This window comes from Crocodylus siamensis, chromosome 6, assembly GCF_052110815.1.
Source record: "Crocodylus siamensis isolate JL-2025a chromosome 6, ASM5211081v1, whole genome shotgun sequence".
NCBI classification, from domain to species: Eukaryota; Metazoa; Chordata; order Crocodylia; family Crocodylidae; genus Crocodylus; species Crocodylus siamensis.
This window is the reverse complement of record NC_143400.1, coordinates 62,439,398-62,461,596: the sequence shown is the minus strand read 5'-3', so window position 1 is coordinate 62,461,596 and position 22,199 is coordinate 62,439,398. Positions and strand designations below refer to the sequence as shown.

Genomic DNA, 22,199 nt, shown 5'->3' with positions numbered 1-22,199 from the left:
CTTGCACTGCATGGGGCAGATTCAGCTGAACATATCTGAGGCTAAGGCTAAGAGGCTGTAGCTTGCAGGATCATACTTCTGTGAGGACTTTAAATTGATTTTGCATGGAAGAGGATCCTGTCCCTTGCAGGGGGACAGGCCAGAGGAGAAAGGCAAGCTTAATATCAGCTTAGTGGAAAGTTTTGGGGAGGGCTGGTTTTGCTTGGTACCTTATTTTCTCTTGTATTTCTAGTTTTAAGAAACTAACATTTTACTAAAAAATGTTTTAGACATGTACAGTTTTTTTTCACAGAAGGCTGTGGTTTTAGATTATGAGAAAAGTCTCCCTTTGAAAAGGCAAGAAACATTACATAACATAATCAGGGGGAGAAATAAATTTGAATCAGTTGACTGCTTGCCCCTGTTTCTTAGAGAGGGAAACAACTGTATGGAGAGCCTCAGATAGGGAAAGGTGCTTGCTAGGAGCTTCAAACAGCAGGTCCCTCGGAGTTTGTAAGCTGTAAGGATTTACTGCTGAGCTAACTGCTCTGCAATGATACAGCTGAGTAGAGCCCTACAGGGGAACCAGGGCACAGGTGCAGCAGCTAGGCAACACCAGTAAGCTGCCATGGAGTTAAGCTGGCAAGCCTAAATAAAGAATACCTGTGGCCAGCCCAGGGAAGTTTCCTGACCAGAAAGAGGTAGTGCCTGGGAGATGTACAAACCTCGGGCTTAAGCCAGGGTAGATAGTCTGGCTCTGCAGGCTGCTAGGGAAGGTACTTGGGGTCAAGATGGCTGTGGCTTGATTTACTGACTGAGGACTAAAGTAAAGGACTGAAGGCTTACAAGGAGGTAAGCTCCAGGATGAGGAATGTTTTGGTTACATTGCCGGCATGCTTGGAGGGGCACCAGGGGTTGAGGGTGGGAAGCAGAGAGAACATACACGCGGAGGAACAAACAGCCCCTCCCTTAGCCGGTGCCAGGGCTGTCTGTCAAGGCAGCCCCCAAGTGCACCCAACCCTCTGCACTCTAGTTTTTCTGCCTGGAGGAGCAAACAGCCCCTCCACACCCCATCCCTAAGCTCTCTCCTCCCCTGTCACTTTTGCCAGAGGAACAAATAACTCTTCCCCTACTCATCCCTAAGATTTCTCCCTCCTGCCATCCCTTGTCCCTCCCTGCCTGTCTGTCAGAAACGATGCAGGGTAGACAGCTGCTACTGCTGTTGCTGCCTCTTCTAGAGTGGGGAGGTTTGTGGGCTTTTCATTGGTGACCAGAGACCTTGGAAGCAAGACCTCTACTCTTGCAATTATACCCGGCCCTAAATCTGGCCCCATAGCCAATCAGGGGGCATAGTGGGGGTTCCACAATCTGTGCATGAAAATAGAGGCCCCTACCATGATCAGGCTCCAATATTAGCGAGCTGGGCCTGTGATTAAAACCAGGCTGTAATTATTACTAATGAACTGGATAGGGACTGATGGGGAGGTTTGGAGTCCCAGGGTGCCAGGGAGGCATGAGGCTTGAGTTGGCCAGAGGCAGGGAGCAAGCTTCTGTGCCCAGGAAGGTAAGAACTACTGCCAGGGACCCAGCTAGAGAGACAGAGAGATGGGGCCAGGGGCTCGGAGCCCTAGAGGGGTGCAGTCAGAGCCCAAAGAGGGGCAGAGATTGATGATGGCATAGAGACCTGAGCCCAAGAGTGGTAGAAACTGAAGATATACGTGGTAGAAACTGTGTGGTAGACAAGACTGGGAGAAACTGAAGACATAACAGGACTGAACAGATTAGAGCAGAGATTGGGGCTAAATGCTGATGGGTGAATAATTGGTAACACCTGCAAGGCATGGGTACGGCTGCAGAGGAGGTTAGAGGCCATGAATAGCCATTAAGGTGAGTACTGGAAGGCAAGAATGAGGCCAGAAAGGCCAGAATTAGCACCTAAGGGCAGAACAGGGGCAGGTGCGGTTTGCCAGGAACTGGTAGACTTGAGGAACACAAGGGCTCACTCTGGGATCCTGGGGAAGCCTCTCTTTTTCCTAAATAAAATATAACCAACAAGGCATGGCAGATGAAAGCAAAGAGGGAGGGTACCCGGAGAGCCAGAGTCTGGCAGGATTCGTAAGACCACCAGGTAGCATCATGGCTGCCCCTGAGACTCAGTTGTACCACTGCTCCGTACCTTCATAATAATATCCAAGTTCATACAGGATAATAGGACATCCTTTCCCAGAGTTCCCTTAACATTACTACGTATTATAATGGTTTTCTTAGCAATAATTTAATTTTGGAACTAACTCTTGCTGTTGATTGGTTAAACAGTTGTGAAGTTGGCAATGTTTCCTTTAATCTTAATCATATAAAAACATTTCCTTTATTTTTGTCTAAAAAATTATTTGAAAATTTTAATGCAGCACTCATTTGCCTGATAAGGAAATATAACATAATATAGACTCTACTGTTCCTTATAAGCACTAGAAGGTAGCACTACTCTTTTAGGTATATCACTTAACAGCACCATACTAATTGTCAACCCCTTGTTTATCATCACTATACAGAAAAAGTTTGCTCTATCAGGATTCAGCCCTTAAATAAAATTTACTATTTTTTTAATTAAATGGATACTGGCAATAAAGCTCTAATGGAACGAAGCTATGCTAGTAAGCACAACATTTCCATACTGGGAAAATTACTAGAACTCCCAAATTGGACTTTTCATGTGTCTGCACAGGAATCTAAAAGTAGATAGGACTGTGAACGTAGGACTTAAAAGAACCATCTTCACTATTACCCAGGTTACAGGTAACCTTGCAGGCAGGCTACTGATAAAAGATACAGGGTCCATAACCCAACCTTTTATTTGCCTGCACTTCAAAAACACAAAAACAAACATGATCCCAAAGTCCCTCTAGCTACCTGTGACAGCACAACAAAGATTGTCACCTATACTACTTTGATTGTTAGAGTAATTGTGAAGTTGTTAATTTTCAGTGTAATCTTTAATTTCTTTCAGGTCAAACAGGTTGCCTTTTCCTTTCCTAAATGTTTATCATAGTTAATTTAATCTTAGTTCCATCTACATACATTTAAGAAAAGTTGTTGGTGGATATTTTTTAGTGTTCAAGCTGCACCAAGAAGAAAAATTGTTAATTTTGTTTTTCCTCAAAAGACTGAATAGTTTTCTTAGTAAAATTTATATTTTTATTATCCTTTATTCTTGGATTATTTACATCAAGAGGACAAATACAGGGGCAAAAAATCAATTTGTCAAAAATATATTGATAAATGTATGAGGTGTTCAAACTCATTTTCATTTAAGTTTCTGTTCCTTTTCTGGTCTTTTATTTATTTCATAAATGTCTCATTTATTTTGAAATATTAAGGGAAGTGCACTGCTAATCCAGTATCTGGAAAGTTTAAAAAAAAAAGTCAATTGTAGTTTCAGGCACATTATCTTTCTCTGAAAGCTGCCAATATTTTAAGGTTTACAATCACATATTCTTGTTTACAAAATATTTTTCTCATCATTTGAAAGCGCTACATGGCAACAGGGGAAACTGATTAATTAATGACTCAGTCCTGCAAATCTGTGGAGCTGAAGCCTCCTACACAAGAAAATATATTCCTGTCTTTCATGTTTCAGGCCCTACCTGATTTATAATATGTGAAACAAATTATACTGACTGGGACAAAAGTGCTGTTTCACATAGCAAAGAAAAAATACCTTGACTCCTTTAATTTCTTTCAGTCAGAGAAGACTGATTCCACTGTTTAAAAAATGGGCAGAATTTTTGGATACATGTGAGATTTTAAATTGACATCATTCCTTTGAACATAGGCTTAACTCAGAAAGCAAGCTTCAGTAGACTCAGAAGTTTTTCCTTATGCACCACTGGGCTTTCACATAGTGTGAGCTTAATCCAACAGCCATTGAAATCTAAAATGAAAGATCACTGTTAGCATTGGAGGATGGGGGCCTATAATGGGAAGACCATGTGAACCCTACAACTTGCTTGAATATTGTTACTCTTACTTGAATAAAGGTCATGTGGCCCAGTTCCTCTCTGCATTACAGTGATTTTTTTTTTGCTTCTGCATGTATTTCAGTAGTGTTATGTGAAGAATGCATTACTGATCCCGAAGAATGGGATCAGGCATGAAGAATAAGGCCCCCTATATATATATATTTTGTTAGTGCCACCTTTTTTGGTGGTGGTTGTTATATTGTTTTTTGTTTTGTTTTGTATTTTTACAAACTCTGTATTGGGAACAGTATGGGGAATAAACCTAACATCTGTCTGTTCATTATGTGAGTTAAATTATTTAGTACATTTTCTTTTTCAATAAGGGACTCCATGGTACCCCTGGAATGCATGGGGAGAAAGGAGAAAAGGGTGACCCAGCTAGAATCAGAATCAAAGGTAATTCTGCTTCTTCCTTGTGCCCAGTTTGTTTCACTTCACACATATCGGGCATGTCTACACCTGCATTTTAATGCACTGTAGCCTATTTTACTGCACATTAAAGTGTTGCGTAAAATATGTGCAAATATTCTAGTGCACATTAAAATAGGCTACTGTGCATTAAGCAGCACTTAAAAAAGCATGCGCTTTTGCTACTGCGCATTAGGACAGGCTAATACACATTTGTTTAGGAAAGCGCATTAATGCATGTGTAGATGCACCCACTTAGTGATAACATGGGAGTACTCATGGTGGTAAAACTACTCTGGCTCTTTATGAAGATGACTATTTACAGAGGTGCTGCAACTCCCATTGGTATTGCAGGTGTGTATACAGAGCACATACTTAGTGACTTCTGTAAATATTTTGCTATTCTGCTATTTGCACTTCCCTCCATACTCAAAACAGGTGTCTGTACTTTGTGCTTCTTTTCATTTGTAGGTGATCAAATGATTATTTATGTGCATGTAAATATTATTTAGCATCTTACAGAGAACACAGCTAGGAGCAAGCAAAATGCAACCTACTTGAGTGTGAAGAAAAATCATTAATTTAGAATTGTTTCCTGGAGTTCCTTGAGCCTGCTTATTGTAGGCTACCTCTCCCTAAAGCAGTGACTTCATCCCAGAGAGAAATTCTAAATCTGAGTGTCCTCAGAAATCCTGCTCCTGTTTGTAAGGATCACACCTAACTGATCAAGGAACAGAAAAAATGTGATACATTCCACAACTTGAATTTTACATTTCACATTTTTGCATGGAAACAGTTCACAAGTTGTCCATAGGCCTGTGAATAATTTAGAAAAGATTGGGAAAGTAATAGAATCATGTAACAAATTAAGAATAAATGTAATTGCTAACATTGCAATCTTTGCATAGAGATTCAGTGGAAACAAATATACTGCCTTAGCAAAACAGTTGATTCAGCTCTTAGTAAGCTTCTGTTTGAGCTGCACTGGGCACATCTACATGAGCTGTTTACTGCAGTTGCATAATTAGCTTCTCAGTAAATGTTTCGGTGTCTACACATGTGGCCCTGTTAGGCTGCAAGAAACGAATGAGCTCTTCAAATACAAGTACTATCCTGCCAAGGAGTTTTTCTGTGCACAGCAATGCACATCCTAACCTGACTGCCTGGGGCACAAGGGTGCTTCAGTGTGGGAGCTGCCTGCCACCTGCATGCCTAGCCTCATGCTCCAGCTAGCCCCACTGTAGCACATTGAGCTGGGTCAGTCCCAGCTGGCAAGCTGACCCCCTGGACCTCTTGCCAGCTGGGGCTGCTCTGACACAGCTCAATGTGCTGTGGTCCCTGGTGCACTTACATAGCACTTGGGATCAATGAGCTCTGGCACAATGTGCACCCGAGTTTATTGCTGCACATTAATATGTATATGTAGACGCATCTATGTGGTGATTTGGATTTTGGAACACAGCAACTTATTCACTGGTTTTTATTTACAAAAGATTTCACATGGTGAGGTGAACTTTTTGCCTTGAATATTTTTATGAAATTAATGTTGTGCAAAAAACTATACTTTCAGAAATGTTTATGGAAAACAAATATAAAATAGTTGTGAGAAAAGCTAAAGGGAATATCATTAAAAATCAGTTGTTCCAAATGATGAGTGGGGAAAAAAAGACTTAAATCCTGTATTAAAGAAATTCCAGTTATGAGCTGAAGGAAATTCTTATAAAGACTTGGCTTTTGTTTAAAATTTAATAATCATTTATCTTTCACCTGAGCAGAAAGTAGGAGATGACAGGCTGGGGTATATGGCACACTTAACTTTTTTATTATACTAAGGAAAAAAAGGAGAAAAGGGTTTTCCTGGGATTCCAGGATTTCCAGGACAAAATGGTAGTGCTGGCAGAGATGGAGAGCGGGGAATGCCTGGAGAAAAAGGACTTCCGGTATGTTTAACTTTCTTAGCAATAATTAAAGTTCCTCATTTGTATTAATGGTTTTAATATTTTACCTTATAAACAGATCAATTGTCAACAGAGAAAAATCAATACCACCTAAGATTATTAGAATTATTTATAACACGAACATCACGAGTTTCCTGGGGCTGGGCAGGTATGGTGACTGCCCTCAGGTGGTGGCGGTGGCAGCAGCGAGAGGGGAGCTCCCACAGGTAGCCATGGCGGTGTTTGTGGGGCGGAGGGGGCGGCATAGTGAGTGGTGACTGCCCACAAGTACTGCCAGCAATGGCAACGGCAGCAAATCGTAGAGAGTGCACCGCCAATTTCAAGGGGTGCACGTGCACTCATGTGCACCACCTACACGTCGCCAGTGAAAAAAGACAATACTATCCTCATACTATCTCATGGTCCTTATCCATGTGGGTACAAATAATGTGGCCAGGAATAGTCTGAACCATATCATGAGTAACTACGGGGCTCTGGGGGCCAGGCTTAGGAAGACAGGGGCACAGGTGGTCTTCTCATCAATCCTCCCAGTCACATCTACATATGTAAATGTTACAAGTAAATTGATTTTATAGTTTACTGTTAATCTATAGAAAAATGTTGATTACTGGCCAATAGCAAAATAATCTGATGTCCCTAAAATAATACTGCTGTTTAAATTTGGGTACTCTTGTATAATTTCTGAATATACTGGTTCTGGACCTGAAAATGCAAAGATTCTGTGTACCCTCTCCTACTCCCATTGCCTTCAAGATCTCTCTATTAACTCTCTCCTTTATTAATTTGGCTTCTCCCCCGTCAGCAATAATCTATCCTTGATACAATCTGAAGATCTTTTCAACCTTCTCTTTCTGGCCATTTGACATGATTAAGAGGCTGCTTATCAACACCTCTGCTACAAAAAACTCATGTACTTCACTTATATTGTGACCATAGCCAGACCCTCCTAAAATCATTGCATTCACTCCTCATTCAAATTCTTTAAGCTTAGTTTCAATGTATATTGATGCTCTACCTTTGTCTTCTGTTAGTTTTATTCCCTGAACTCATTATATCCCCTCAGGCCGTCAGTGTTCTTTTCCTATACCCATCTCTGCACCTTTCACACAGTCTTCTATATAGTAAAATCTTTCTTGACCTCCTCCTTCTCTGCTAAGACCTTCTGTGTCACATTGCTTTAAGTACCTTCATCAATTTCTTTTATAAATGATAGGAAAATGTATTCCAGAAAAACAGTTCCCCAACAAGGTGAAGACACTAGCTTCCCACTCTCCATACTACCAACTCCATTGCAAATGAGCAGTTTGTCCTTTCATGTAGTGCTCATAATCTTGACACAAAACAATTCAATACTTTACAAAATTCCCCAAAATAAAATAAATAATAAAATAAATATCACCGTTTTAAACTGTTTTATCTGTATTCTTTCAATCACGCTTATTTTTTTTTTACACATTTAAACATGTTGGGATTCCTCTGAGGCCCAGCTTATTTATCCACCCCTGCAGAAATACATAACAGTGACTTACAGTAGCTTCTGGTCATCATTTCACTTTTGCTTCTCATTTTAATTTAAACTTGTTTAAGTGGTAGGGAAGCCTCAGACATGAGAACCTTACTTTCCTTTTATTGCCGTCTTAAAAGAAAAAGCATCAGACCAGTAGATCAGAAAAGAACCATTATTTTTATTATGTAAGTACTACGTTTCTGCATGGTACACTGAGCCACTAAGTCATAGCTTCTGTGTATCTACCCACCAGTTGTTCCTATTAATACCACCTTACTTAGAGAGCACAGGTTACGTAATGCTTAAAGGAGTTGCCTTCAAGTTGTATATGTGGTGAAGATATACTTAGTTTTGATCAGGTCATGTGTTTTAAAATATTTTTCAACAGCTTCATTGTAAATGAGCATCAGAAATCAGAATCTACTGTCTGTTATTCCCAGTCTGCTTCAGTGACTTGGTATGTCACCCAGGCTTTGAACACTAAGCATGGGTAAGGGTAATATCTCACTTCAAGAGAAGAAACTGGTCCAATGACAAATTCATATGTCATGATGAAAAGTCACTGAATGAGCAGGTTTACCATTCTGTCATTTGATGGCATAAAAGTGACATATTAAATATTGCTGACATTTTGTACTTATAGATAACAGAAAACAATGGGTTATTCTTACTTATTTTCATTTCCAACAGAGTGATTACAGACCACCACTGCCAGGTGATAGAGGATTTCCTGGAGCCCCAGGACATCCTGGTGTGAGAGGGCCCCCAGGACTACCAGGCTTGGGAATTCCTGGCCCAAAGGGAAACAAAGGCATCTTGGGGGACCCAGGCAGCCCTGGTGTAATTGGGCCACCTGGTCCAAAGGGCTCAAAAGGTAACTTTGGACATTTAAATTAAAAACTATCCTGTGACAGATGTGCTTGGTAGGATGCATTACAGTATCATGTGTGTTCCTTGTAACGGCACTGGTGCAGTCTGATGAAAATGAGTAAGAGAGAGCTTCAGGAGCAGACGCAGATGTGACCCAACCAATGGGAAGCATCTATGAATATTGACTGAGTCAAGGCCTGAACCTGAAAACCTTTACTGGTGTGACAACAATAGATTTACCTCTGGCAAGGCAGGCCCTGTTGATGAATGAACAGGGAAAAAATATGCTTAACAGTATTCATGCAATACACAACAATTGCAGATTCATGAAGCAGTGCTAACATAATATATTGAAAGATGACACAACCAGACCAAAAAAAAAAGGGAAATAGTATAAGAGAAGAATAATTAATTGAAGTAATAGCATTGACCTTAGTAAAGACATGTAAATGTGCTTTCCAGAATATATATTTTTGTTAAATAAATACAGCATTATATTTCATCACATTCAGTGCTGTTTATATATACATCTGAAATTTCAAACTTCTACATTCCCTATTGTCTTACTTTCAATGTATTCTCATAAATAATCCTTGTCTTTTAACTCAAATTGCTTTATGTGGAAACTTAATTCTAAGATCTTGCCAAACATAAAAGCTGCTTTATAAAATCCAGTTAATTTTTCTAGATTTTAATTAATTCAGATATAAACATAGGGTTGCTCATTTCAGTAAACTGAACTAGATCTGGTCTTTACCTATACTTTAAAATATAGACTTTGTATTTAAAAGAGGCCACATACTTAAATGTTAATACTGGGAATATTTCCCTGTTTTCTGGTAAAGCTTGAGGCTTTTTACTAGCTGACTCCTTCCCTTATAATTAGGGACCTGCTGGATTTGTGGTGGAAGTGGGCTGTGTGGCAGTGATTTTAATTGTGCAGGTTCCCCTCTACTGAATGACAAAGGGGCCTTGCCACTCGCTCCTGAACAGCAGGGAGGTGAAAACCATAGTTTTAAATATGGCACTGTTTTTGTCTCCTTCCACTGATTGGCTGAGGAGCCCCAGCAGCCTTGCTGCCTTCTGCTGACCACCTGGGAAGCAAAAACAGTGCCATATTTAAAATTGTGGTTTTTGCCTCCCCACCAATCAGGAGTGAGCAGTGGGGCCCCTCCACCAATCAGCAGCGGGGGGGAAGGGGGGTGATGATCCAATACACGGCCCACTTCTATTGCAGATTCAGTCAGTCCCTACTTATGATACTTTCCATGCCGCTCAATTTCCTCAAATTTCTCTCTTCTACTGATCACTTACTTCATGTTAGAGGCTGTAAGACTTTTTTTCAATTAAACATCTTAATTGGTTCATCAAACATGTTAAAGTAAACCTTTCTCTCTGACATACACAAACACACTGACTTCTCCAGTTCTTGGACTCTGTTTGAATCCTCTTTTGAAGTACAGTGGTTCAGTGATGGATAAGTTCAACTGTGAACAAGTTACTGCTACGTCCACTTGCCCTTCTTGCAGGGATAGACTGAAAACTGTGAGATGCTGTTACTGTTTCTGTGCTGCATTTTATGCTATCACACTGAATTGTTTTGTGCACTGTGTACATCTCTTCTGCTGAAAAGGACATTTAAAACTGATTTAAATTGTTCCTACTTCAGACATGTTATATCATAAATGCTGTGAGATCTGAACTACCTTCTTTATCTGATATGCATGGTGAAAAACCATTTTATGGGAGTCCAAGCCTGAACTTCTTAAGTAGCAGAGGTTATTTGTGTTAAGGCAGGTTTGACACAAAGTAGCTATTTACTGCAGACTGAAATTGCTTCAACTATTACGGACTTGCATCCCGACATATAACGCACACCTTGTTTTTGAAAGGCAGCATGAAGAAAAACAATTCTTCTAGTAACTGAGCAGCAGCAGGTAGGGAGCCAGAATTGCTCCTGACCCTGCTGCTGCCAGCCCTACACTCCAGATAGGGCCTGTGGACCAACTCCACATGCTGTGTCCAGCGTGCACTGGGTCTGTCCCTGTGTGCCAGGTTCAGTTGTGGACCAGCCCTGCACATTGTCTTAATCTGGTGCACAGGACCGTGTCTTCCAACTGGAGGACTACCCATGAGTCTGGATATTTGGTAGCAGGGGAGCAGTGGCAGTGTTAACTGCTGTGGCTTCCACAGCCATGGCAATCAATACTCTGCCGCTCCCCTGTCACTACATTTCAGGACCCATGGGATGCCCAGTGCATCAGTTTCCCTTCGAGCACTATTAGCAGAACCTGTTTTTATGATATTTCCTTGCATGTAATTGTCGGGAATATGGCCACTACCGCCTCCCCGTGTCGGGGCCTCTTACCAGTCACCCAAGAGCAGCTAACCTGGGGTTGGGCGTTTTACACGCACTTGCCTCACCTGCCATGACTTTGATGTTAATATAATTGGTTCAGATGGTCCAGCACGTGTCATCCAAATATGAGACTCCTCGGCGTCCCGCTGGTCCTGCGTTGATGAGGGCTCCGCCTCCCCTACACCCTCGCCTGTTCCGCCGGGTGGTGGCCACCTATCTGGCCAGGCCATGTGTCTGTAGATCACCCAGATTGTCCATAAAAGAAATGCAAGGGTAAACACAAATGCTATGGCCGGGGACTCTCTGGCTCGTGGTGACTGCTTCGACTTTCAGCAGACGACCTCCGATATCCCCTGCATGCTGTGGGGTTGCAACCCCTTCTCTAGCTCTCACCGAGCTCCTCTGTTATCATTAGGGCTCCCTGTGGCCACTCCGCCCCTCTTTATAAGAGCTACGGTTCCCACAGGCAGTGAGTATCCTTATATTAGAATATATACGGTACCCGGCTTCTGCCGGGTTCCAGCCGCTCCTGGACGGCAACAAACAGTCCGCGGCCCTGCAAGGCCAGCTGTCTGGGCTCAAAAGCCCCGCTGGGGCTTACTCCTCCTCCAGAGGATCCTGCCGTGTTTGAGGATGGCTCACATCCGTTGTAGCATGCTCCGACCGGCTTCAGCTCCTCCGCTGCCTTCTTCCGGTTCTGCCTCCCCTCCTCGGGCCGGCTCCGGTCCCTCTTTTATGCCGGCCCTGGTCGTGCCGGCACCTCCCTTCTCCGCACACCTGGAAAAGGTGAGTTCCCGCCCAGCGTCTTGGGCCTGCGGGCGTGGGATTAGCGGGTTTACACTTGGGCATGGAGCCCTGGAGCCTGCCGGCTCCTTCTGTCCCTCACCATGATGCACACTCCAAATTCCACCAACAGACTTTGGGGGAAGTTTACATGTTATATGTGATAAAATATGCTACTGTTCTTCTCTTGGTATGTAGACCCTACAGGTTCTTCAGCTTCTGTCAGACTACATGCCTCTATCTGGGGCATATTTTTCTTATTTTTGGTAATTCAGAGTAAGAGCTCCTAGATCTTGCTCAATATTATCCTTCCATCTTCTCATTGGTTAGCCACAAGGTCAAATACAACAGAAATTGCCTCCTAAGAGGTGTTTATTAATCTAACAGCATGCTCTATCTGAAGAGGTCACTGAGATTTTTACTGTGTATACTGAATTTTTTTTTTGTTTACTGATGTATGTATTACTCTGTACATCATTCACTTTTTTCCTGGTACAAAATTCATCTCAATATTTTAGTCTTTTTTATTCCTATTAGTAACCGAAACACTGTCTCGAACAAAATTATAGCATTACTTCCATAAGAGGTATATAGTCGCACTAGGGGGAATGCCTTACTGGGCTTGGTGTTGGATATGGTAGGGGACCTGCAGATTTGTCACCTTAGGGACAGTAACCATCAATCAGTCGAATTCACCATACAGTGTAAGGTGGGAAAGATAACTAGTAGGGCGGAAGTGCTTGAATTTAAGAAAGCTACCTTCAGTGTGCTCAGGACCATAGTCAATGACGTGCTGCAGGATAGGAGAATTGGCAAGATAGGAGTCCAGGAAGGGTGGTCGTTCCTCAAGGAAGCAATCTTTTGGGCATAGGAGGAGATGATCCCATTGTGAGGGAAAGTGGGAAAGGAGCCAAAAAATCTTCCTTGGCTAAACAAAGAAATCCAGGGAAGCCTAAGGGCAAAAAAAGAGGTGTATAGGCAGTGGAAGCAGGGGGAAGCTTCCAGGAGGAATATACCTACTTGGCTCGCACTTGCTGGGAGACAGTTGGAAAAGCCAAAGTGAGTACAGTGCTGAGGCTGGCAACAGAAAGACAACAACAAGTCTTTTTTTAGGTAAGTAGGTAGTAAAAGGAAGGTGCAGGGCAGCATAGGACCCCTACTGAACAAACAGGAGCAATTAATGACAGACGGGGGGACAAGGCTGAGCTCTTCATTGAGTTTTTTGCCTCAGTGTTCCTGAACAAGAGTCAAGACAAGTCCCCTAATGGGTTCTTAGATGAGCATCAGAGGGACACCAGCCCACCAACTGTTGACACTGGCTTGGTACAGCTTGGATGGACTGGATGTGTTCAAGTCAGCATGCCTGGATGAGCTGAATCTGAGGATACTGAAGGAACTGGCTGGTGTCATAGCAGAACCACTGGCATGGCTGTTTGAGCACTCGTGGTGCTCAGGTCAGGTCCCAGAGGACTGGAAAAATCCCATTGTGGTCCCTGTTTTCTAGAAGGGAAGGAAGGTGTATCTGAGTAATTATAGGCCAGTTAGTCTCACATATATCCTTGGCAAAGTCTTTGAAAAAATTATTAAGGATCATATTTTGTGAGTCCAATGGGAAAAATAATGCAGCGGGACAACCAGCATGGATTTATAGGAGGTAGATCATGCCTGACTAATCTGGTTTCGTTTTATGACCAGGTCACAAAACACTTAGACACAGGAGTAGAGGTGGATGTCATTTACTTGGATTTTAGGAAGGCCTTCAATATGGTATCTCATCTCAGTCTCATAAATTAAGAGGCTGTGACTTGGATGATTATACAGTCCTTTGGGTGGCAAATTGGCTTGGGGGTTGCACCCAGAGAGTAGTGGTGGACAGGTTGGTATCAACCTGGAAGGATGTGGGCAGTGGGGTCCCACAGGGCTTGGACCTGTACTCTTCAATGTCTTCATCAGTGACTTGGATGTGGGTGTGGGGGTGAAGTGTACTCTGTTCAACTTTGCAGATGATACTAAATTGTGGGGTGAAGTAAACACATCAGAGGGTAAGAAAACAATTGCAGGTGGACTTGAACAGTTTAGAAAAGTGGGCAGAACATAACATGATACAGTTCAACAAAGACAAATGGAGAGTGCTGCACCTAAGGTGCAAAAATATCCAGCACACCTACTGGCTGGGGAATGACCCTCTCAACAGCACAGAAGTGGAAAGGGATCTCATAGTGGACTCCAAGATGAACATGAGTTGTCAGTGTGCCGAAATCATCAGCAAAGCTAACCACACTTTATCATGCATTAGCAGATGCATGACAAATAGGACCAAGGAGGTGATACGTTCCCTCTATGCAGCATTGGTCAGACTGCAGTTAAAGTACTGCATCCAGTTTTGGACGCCGTACTGTAAAAAGGATGTGGATAACCCTGAGAGGGTCCAGAGGAGGGTTAAGGGTTTACAGGCCAAGCCCTGTGAGGAGAGACTAAGGGACCTGGATCTCTTCAGCCTCTGCAAGAGAAGGCTGAGAGGTGATCTTGTGGCTGTCTACAAACTCATTAGGGGAGTGCAGCAATGAACTGGAGATGCTCTGTTCACCAGGACACCTCTTGGCATAACAAGGAACACTGGTCACAAACTGACAGAGAGCAGATTTAGGCTGGACATCAGGAAGGACTTCTCCATGGTAAGGGTGGCCAGAATTTGGAATGGGCTTCCAAGGTGGTGCTCTCCCCTACCTCGGGGTCTTTAAGAGAAGGCTGGATAGGCATCTGGCTGGGGTCATCTTATCCCAGCACTATTTCCTGCCTAGGCAGAGGGTTGGACTCTATGATCCAAGAGTCCAACTCCCTGCCTAGGTGGGGATGGAGCTCAGGCTAGTGACCAGGATTAAAGACAACAAAAAGTCCTTCTTCAAATACATTGGGAGTATGAAGAGAGCACTGGGTAATGTAGGGCCCGTGTTAGACTCAAATGGTAATCTTATGGCTACGCTAGATGAGAAAACCAAAATTTTTAACAAGTTCTTTGCCTCTGTTTTCTAGGACAGGGACCAGGACAGCTCTCCCACTACAGGTAGGGGCAATCTTGAGGATAGCACTGCCAGGCCTTGGGTCTGCGCAGATGTAGTTAGGGATCTTCTGGAAGGGCTGGATGTTTTTAAATTTGTGGGCCCTGATGCCCTCTACCCACAGGTGTTGAGAGAGCTGGTGGGGGTCATTGTTGTGCCCTTGGCCTGGCTGTACGAGCGATTGTGGTCCACAGGCCAGGTGGCTGGAAATTGGAAACTAGCCATCTATAAGAAAGGGAGAAAGGAGGGCGCAGGAAACTATAGGCCCATAAGCCTCACATCGGTCTTGGGGAAAATCCTTGAAAAAATTATCAAGGAACACATCTGTGAGGGGCCAGCAGGAGAGATCATGCCCAGGGGAAATCAGCATGGGTTCATCAAAGGCAGGTCCTGCCAGGCCAACCTGATGGCCTTTTATGACCAGGCAACTAAATCCCTGGATGATGGTGTTGCTGTGGACATAGTCTTTCTGGACTTTAAGAAGGCCTTTGACACTGTCTCTAACCCCGTTCTCATTAATAAATTGAGCGATTGTGGCACTGATGCCTACACAGTTGGATGGGTCAAAAATTGGCTGATGGAGAGTGGTGGTGGAGGAGTTGTACTTGACCTGGTAGGATGTAAATAGTGGGGTCCTCCAGGGCTCAGTCCTGGGGCCTGCACTGTTCAACATCCTCATCAGCGACTTGGACAACAATGGCCAGAAGCTGCTGGAGAACAGGTTCAGGTTAGAGATTAGGAGGCATTATTTCACTGTTAGGGTAGCTAGGATCTGGAACCAACTTCCTAGGTAAGTGGTCCTCACTCCTACCTTGGGTAAATTCAAAAAGAGGTTGGATGAACACCTGTCTGGGGTCATGTGATCCCAGCGTGTGCTCCTGCCAGTGGCAGGGGGTCAAATTAGATGATCTGTTCAGGCCCCTTCTGACCCCAAACTACTATGAAACTATGACTCTGTTGAGGTCCATTCTGACCCTAGCATCTATGAATCTATAAATAATTAATTAATTGTCTTTCTTCTTAGGAAGTGTTCAGGTCTCTCATCCATATAAACAGTAAACTATATAATGATATTATATGAAGCTTGATATTTCTCAGTAATTATTTGAAGTCAACATTCTGTACAGAGAAAAGTAAAAAGCATTCCCATTTTGTAGTCTTAGTTTCCTTTTTCAAAAATTATTAGTAATAAATACTTCTACATATTTAAGTGCCTAACCAGTTGACATCTCTGGAGGCAAAGTGGAAATTTACATAGTGGATTAACGTATATTACTTTCAGTTTTTGTCCGCTTTCCCCTCTCTCAGATGATATTGTAAAGACTAACATTTAGTGTCAAAACAAAAGTCAAATTGTATTATTTTTCTTTGGAGGTATATTTTTCTATATTCCTCATGTGATGTTATGATAGTTTTAATGATTCACATAACCATTTTACAAAATATGTAATAAAAAATACTTTAAAAAACCCATAACCTTAAATTATATGGAAATCAGTATTTATATAAATATTTTATAATTATAGCTTGTACAGCTGCTAAGTGCTGATATTATTATTAATATGACATGGATATATTCACAATTGGTAAACATTCAGATTTTGTTTATTCATGTATAATATCTGTGTATTTTTTCTGCTTTGTTTTAGGTGATGCACACTGCTCTGTTCCACCAGTTCCTGGAAATCCAGGGCTCCCAGGTTTTAAAGGTGTTCAAGGTATGATTAGTTACGCTCTGAAAGGTAGTTTTCTGATTTCCTTAGACATTGTATTCTGTGCTCAAAATCACAGAATCATAGGGCTGGAAGGGACCTCAGGAGGTTCTTTAGTCCACCCCCTTGCTTAAGGCTGGACGTTTCACAACCTCTCTAGGTGACCTGTTCCAGTGCCTAACCACCCTCATAATCAGAAAGTTCTTCCTATTACCTAGCCTAAATTTCCCTTGTAACAGTTTTTTGGAGAGTAGAGGGAAGTTTCTCCTCTACTGGGAGTACGGGTCCAGACTATAACCCAGGTTCTGCTCCAAATCACCACGAACTCACTAAGCTACACAACATCTACTTGATTCCCTAATAAAAAATAGGTAACTTTGTAAAAGCACATCACGTGGTAAGCAAGTTATTTCAACAGAAACACAGTATGTGTCAAAAAAACAACTCTGCAAATGCACAGGAAGAGACTATAAATGAATTACAACTACAGATCTAGGCCCCAGATTGGTCCAATTTGTGTGGTCACCATAGGGTGAGAAGGAAAGTAAATTGCTACTGTACAGTAGTATACATGATTGCCAGTGGTCATGAGAGCAGAGAGCAGCTTTCACAGGGCTGCTACTCTACTGCCTCAAAGCATGTGGATGGGACGGTCAGAAATGAAGGGGGTGGGGGCGGGGAAGAGGGAGGGCTTGTTCTAACCACTAGCTAGAGTATGTACATCAACAGACCAGGGGAACTAAGCTGCGCCAGGGACAGACGCAGTGCTAGAGTACTTCCTTGCCAGAGCCCAGAGCTGTCCACAAGGCAGGCAGTAACATTCAAAATCATAACTCTGAATGTTGACGAGGAGACACCACCTGAGCAGACGAGGAGACACCACCTGAGCAAGACAGGTGACAAATGCAAGGAGTGCCCAGGTAAGAAACAGGGGTCCAAACAGTCTCCCAAATTGGTGGGTGGCACATGCAGCTAGACAGGGCCTTAAATGCCTATATACCAATGCTTGTGGTATGGGGAATAGGCAGGAGGAACTCGCCCTCAGAATAGCCAGTTCAGACCCAGACATAATAGGGCTTACAGGAACTTGGTGGGATTCATCCCACAACTGGGCAGTTAGCATTAGGGGCTATAGGCTTTACAGGCAAGCTAGAGAAGGAAGGAAAGGCGGGGGTGTGGCGCTCTATGTCAAGGAGCAATACACGTCCTCTGCCAGCAAAATTGGGTCAGAGGGGCAAGTGGAAGTGCTCTGGGTCAAGATACAAGGGGGCCGTGGGGAGAGGGATCTAACGGTGGGGGTCTACTACAGAGCCCCCAACCAAGGGGAGGAGCTGGACCAGGAATTTTCGGGCCTGCTTGCAGAGGCACTTAAGGCAAGGGATGTAGTTGTCATGGAAGATTTAAATTACCCGGACATCTGCTGGGAGGAACAGTCAGCCAAGTTGGACCGTTCCAGGAGGTTCCTGGCTGAGATATAGGACCTCCACTTAATTCAGGAGGTGCACAGTCCCACCAGAGGAAATGCCCTGTTGGACCGTGTCCTAGGGTCTTTAAGAGGAGGCTTGATGCCTACCTAGATGGCATCGTTTGAGCCCAGTTTTTTCTCCTGCCCAGGCAGGGGGTTGGACTTGAAGATCTACAAGGTCCCTTCTGACCCTACTTCTATGATTCTATGATATTCTCCCCATCGGCTACAAGGGTGTGAGAGGCATATGCTGACCACTGTACAGAATTTATAGCAAAACTACAATAGATTCTTGAAAGTTTTTTTTAATATTTTTTGAGAGAGTCATCCCTTACCTAATTCCAGTTAAATCTACATGCCTTAACCAAAGATTGATCACCAGCAGTTTGTGGCAAGATTCAAAATGTTAGAAAATGGCAAGAAAATATAACTAGCCCATAAGAACCATCATTCAGCAATTCATTTTTATTTTATTCTAGTGCCTTAAAACCACCACCTTATTAGCTCAGATTAATTTTTCTGTTCTACTTTGGAGATTTACAGCTGAGTTCCTATGCAGAGTGGAACAAACAGGTAGAAAAATGCAGCAGTCACACCTGCTCAAGCCCACTTGGGTGATACAAGGTTAGAAACATGTTTTTCAAAGCTGCTGAAAAAGAGAACTTCCATATAAAATCCTACATAATGCAGTAAATTAATTAACTCCACCATAAAATAATACTGTTGGGGACAGAACTATCTTATGGTGGAGTACTTACCTGCTGAAATGCACATGTAGATGGTGATGGGCTAGCTGGAGAATGAGGGTGCTGAAGTGTGGGGGCTGCCTGTCACCCAGCCCCGCATTTTAGCAACATTATGCCTTAGTCAACCCCTCCACCACCTGACGCTGTCATCCAGAGCCAAGGGCTGACCCCCTCCAGACTTTCTGCCAGCCAAGGGCTGCTCTGCTCCAGCTGAAAGTGCCCCAATCCCAGGCATACATGCTGCGCCCAGGACAAGTTTATTGCTGCACCTTAACTGTGCATGTAGATGCACCCAAAGAGACTTGATAGGTCGCAAATATGCAAACAAATCGGTATTCTCTCTGTGTATTGTCAGGACCAAAGGGAGAAAAAGGAACACCTGGTCTCCCTGGGCCAGATGGCTTTGATGGACAAAAAGGACAACAAGGCAAAACAGGCATAGGAATTCCTGGACCAGAAGGTAAGTGGATGAAGACCTGTTTTTATCTGTGAAGCGTGAAGCTGTGCAGAAATTGAATACTATAAATGCCTACCTGGACAGCTAGAGGACAGGGTTGTTACCATGGTAGTTTTAAACATCTCCATCTCTTTTCTTTAATGGACACGGTGCCTGTCTGAAGTTTAGGGGTATGGTTGCTCAAGTTGGGATGGAAAATACTTCTGCATTAAAGTTGATGCATACATAAATCCTTTCTTGGAGGCTTTATTACTACCAGCAATAGAAGATCCTGCTGCAACTTGATCATTTCAGAACTTGGGGAAGAGCATGATCACTCTGTAATTTTTGCAGACATATTAAAGACACTATTAGCAAGAGGATCAAAGATACAAATGGGAATACAAGAAACCTGTACTGTCCCAAACAAAATCACAGCATCACTTCTATAAAAATCCCAGTAATCATTGGCTTAAGAAGCAAATGCCTCCTTGGTTTCTCATGTGATAGTGTTGTCTAGAGAGAGATCTGAAATGTAGATGTTACATTATATATATAAGTTATACATGAAGGGAATAATTAATTCTGGTGAAGTTTGAATTAACATTTCACAGTTATAAAATTTATCTTCTGAATTATACCCCACTTAGTATGATCTTTACATTAACAGGTTTCCGGGGCAATGCTGGGGAGCTGGGTGGTGAAGGTGAAAAAGGCTTTACTTCAGATGGAAGCACAGGCTCACCTGGCACTCCTGGAAGAGATGGTCAGAAAGGAGCTCCAGGTGATACCATTTATGGTCCCCCAGGAATTCCAGGCAGTAGAGGATCAGCTGGATCACCTGGCATGCAAGGCATGAGAGGTGATCCAGGCAGTCGTGGACTTCAAGGTAGGAATCTCATATTTCTGTGAAATGTGTTCAAACTACAAGGACAAAAACCATGGACTGATGTTACATCTGTAGCACTACTAACACCGATTATACAGATGTATGCACTGTCTGTAATACCATAAAAATGGCAAATTCACGACACAAATATTCCCCTTTCAGAGAGGAAATGTTTGTAACACCACGTGGAACACCTTTTGGAGGGAGGGGGAGCAGACAGCTCCTTGACAGCATGCTGCCATGGTTTATCAAAGAGCCATACTGGCAGCCTGCTGCCATGCTTCAGGATCGCCAACAAGAGCTGGTGCCCCACAGTGCTTGTGGCCATTACAAGAGCACTGGCAAGAGTCCCTATTTCTGCAACAGCTGTAGTTCGTTCTGCTACCACTCGGCAGTGGGAACACCAGGAGGCATAGCAACTCCTGCTGCTGGCCCAGCTCCCCAGGAACAGCTGGAAGGTCCCCTGTTCCTGCGGTGGCAGCAGCAGTGGGAACAGCTGTCACTTGTACCATGGGGACTCTAGGAAGAGCTGCTGGGTTGCTGGAGCACTGGCAGCCTGCTGGAGATGGCAGGTTGCCAGCAATGGGGCTCAGTGACAGGCTCCCAAAGAGGCAGGCAGGAAGCTGAAGAGTATCTTCTTATTGTCCTCTGGTGGAGAGCAGCCTTTGAGGTAACTTTATAGTTCTCCAGCTACACACTGCTGAGTCACTTTCTAGTGCCACAAACACCTGTTCAGAGCCAAAGAGAGACGGGACCTGTTTGCCATATTACTGTGGCTCCATAATAACTGCTGTGAAGCTACTTTTGAGTTTTACATCAGTGTAACTGAAAGCATCCAATCCCTTGAGCAGAAGATTAAAATATTGTGTGAAAGAAAAAATATTTCTCCTGTTATCCTGGATACACACATTATCAAAATCTAAAAGATAACAGCACTAACTTATGAGAACAGGAAATGGTCTAAAGAATAACTCAGCTACTTGTGTTTATAAACAATTGGGATATGGTGAGACCTGGACAAAATATGTAAATTTATGGACCAATTTAAATGGCAGGAAAATACCAGACATTTTGGAAACGCGTAGAAAAGAACCATGCAAGAACATGGGCACAATACAACAGCAGCCAAATGTCACCTCAGAAGTACAGCCCTGGAGCATTGAGGAGAGATGGGTAAGTAGGTAGGAAGCCCTTTTTATTATCGGAAATGTTGTCTGTTTTAGGACAGCCTGGTACACCAGGATTTCCAGGTGCTAAAGGTCGCAGAGGCAAGAAAGGAGATATGGGAGCTCTAGGACAGCGAGGCCTACCTGGTGAGCAATGCGACACAAACTTACCAGGGCCACTGGGACTGTCAGGCCCAAAGGGATGGCCAGGCCCTCCAGGTAAGTGGTGATCATATCATTACCTCATAGCTCTTAGCTTTATCCATTCTTTTCTTTCAAATAAACACTCTCAAACTCAAATAGTCCCTCTCTCCTTTTACTTCATATGCCATTGGCTTTCCACCTGTGACAAAACCTGTTCTTGTTTCCAGTGAAGCCATTAGTCAAAGTCCTGTTGACTTCAACAATAACAGTTCCGAAACCTTTATGAAACTGTCATTAAACATTAGGAAAACATGAGCTAAGAATGACCAAATTGTGGAAGTTAGTCATCATGTGAAGGTGCAGCTAACTGGTAGAGTGTTTCCTCTTCCTCAAAACAGCTTCCTTCGCACAATTAGCCAATGTTCCCACTAGCTTGTGGACAGGTTTTCCTTCTCTTAGCTCTTTGTGCATCATATACGATGCGCAAATAAATTTGTTGAAACATCACATTGAATCCCTGTTCTATTGTCAATAGCAATTCATGTGCCAGCATGTTAGAATTAACTATCTAAGTCAGACTTATAATTAAAAACAGCAAAAGAAAACTTTATAGATACCTTTTCCTACTGTGTTTCTATGTGCTACCCCTCAATGCAGTTCAGCCATGTTTTTGTTACATATTTTGTATTTTATTTTGTT

At 43.1% G+C, this 22,199-nt stretch overlaps 1 protein-coding gene across 1 annotated transcript in view; it reads left to right on the top strand.

Annotated features, from left to right (window-relative positions):
• COL4A4 (collagen type IV alpha 4 chain) overlaps window positions 1-22,199 on the top strand; it is a 138,457-nt gene that overhangs the window by 55,993 nt on the left and 60,265 nt on the right. The window contains exons 22-28 of the mRNA XM_090053237.1: window positions 4,322-4,394; window positions 6,240-6,346; window positions 8,562-8,745; window positions 16,592-16,660; window positions 19,221-19,325; window positions 19,972-20,190; window positions 21,414-21,575. Coding sequence (XP_089909363.1) covers window positions 4,322-4,394; window positions 6,240-6,346; window positions 8,562-8,745; window positions 16,592-16,660; window positions 19,221-19,325; window positions 19,972-20,190; window positions 21,414-21,575 — 919 coding nt within the window. The remainder of the gene's footprint in view (window positions 1-4,321; window positions 4,395-6,239; window positions 6,347-8,561; window positions 8,746-16,591; window positions 16,661-19,220; window positions 19,326-19,971; window positions 20,191-21,413; window positions 21,576-22,199) is intronic.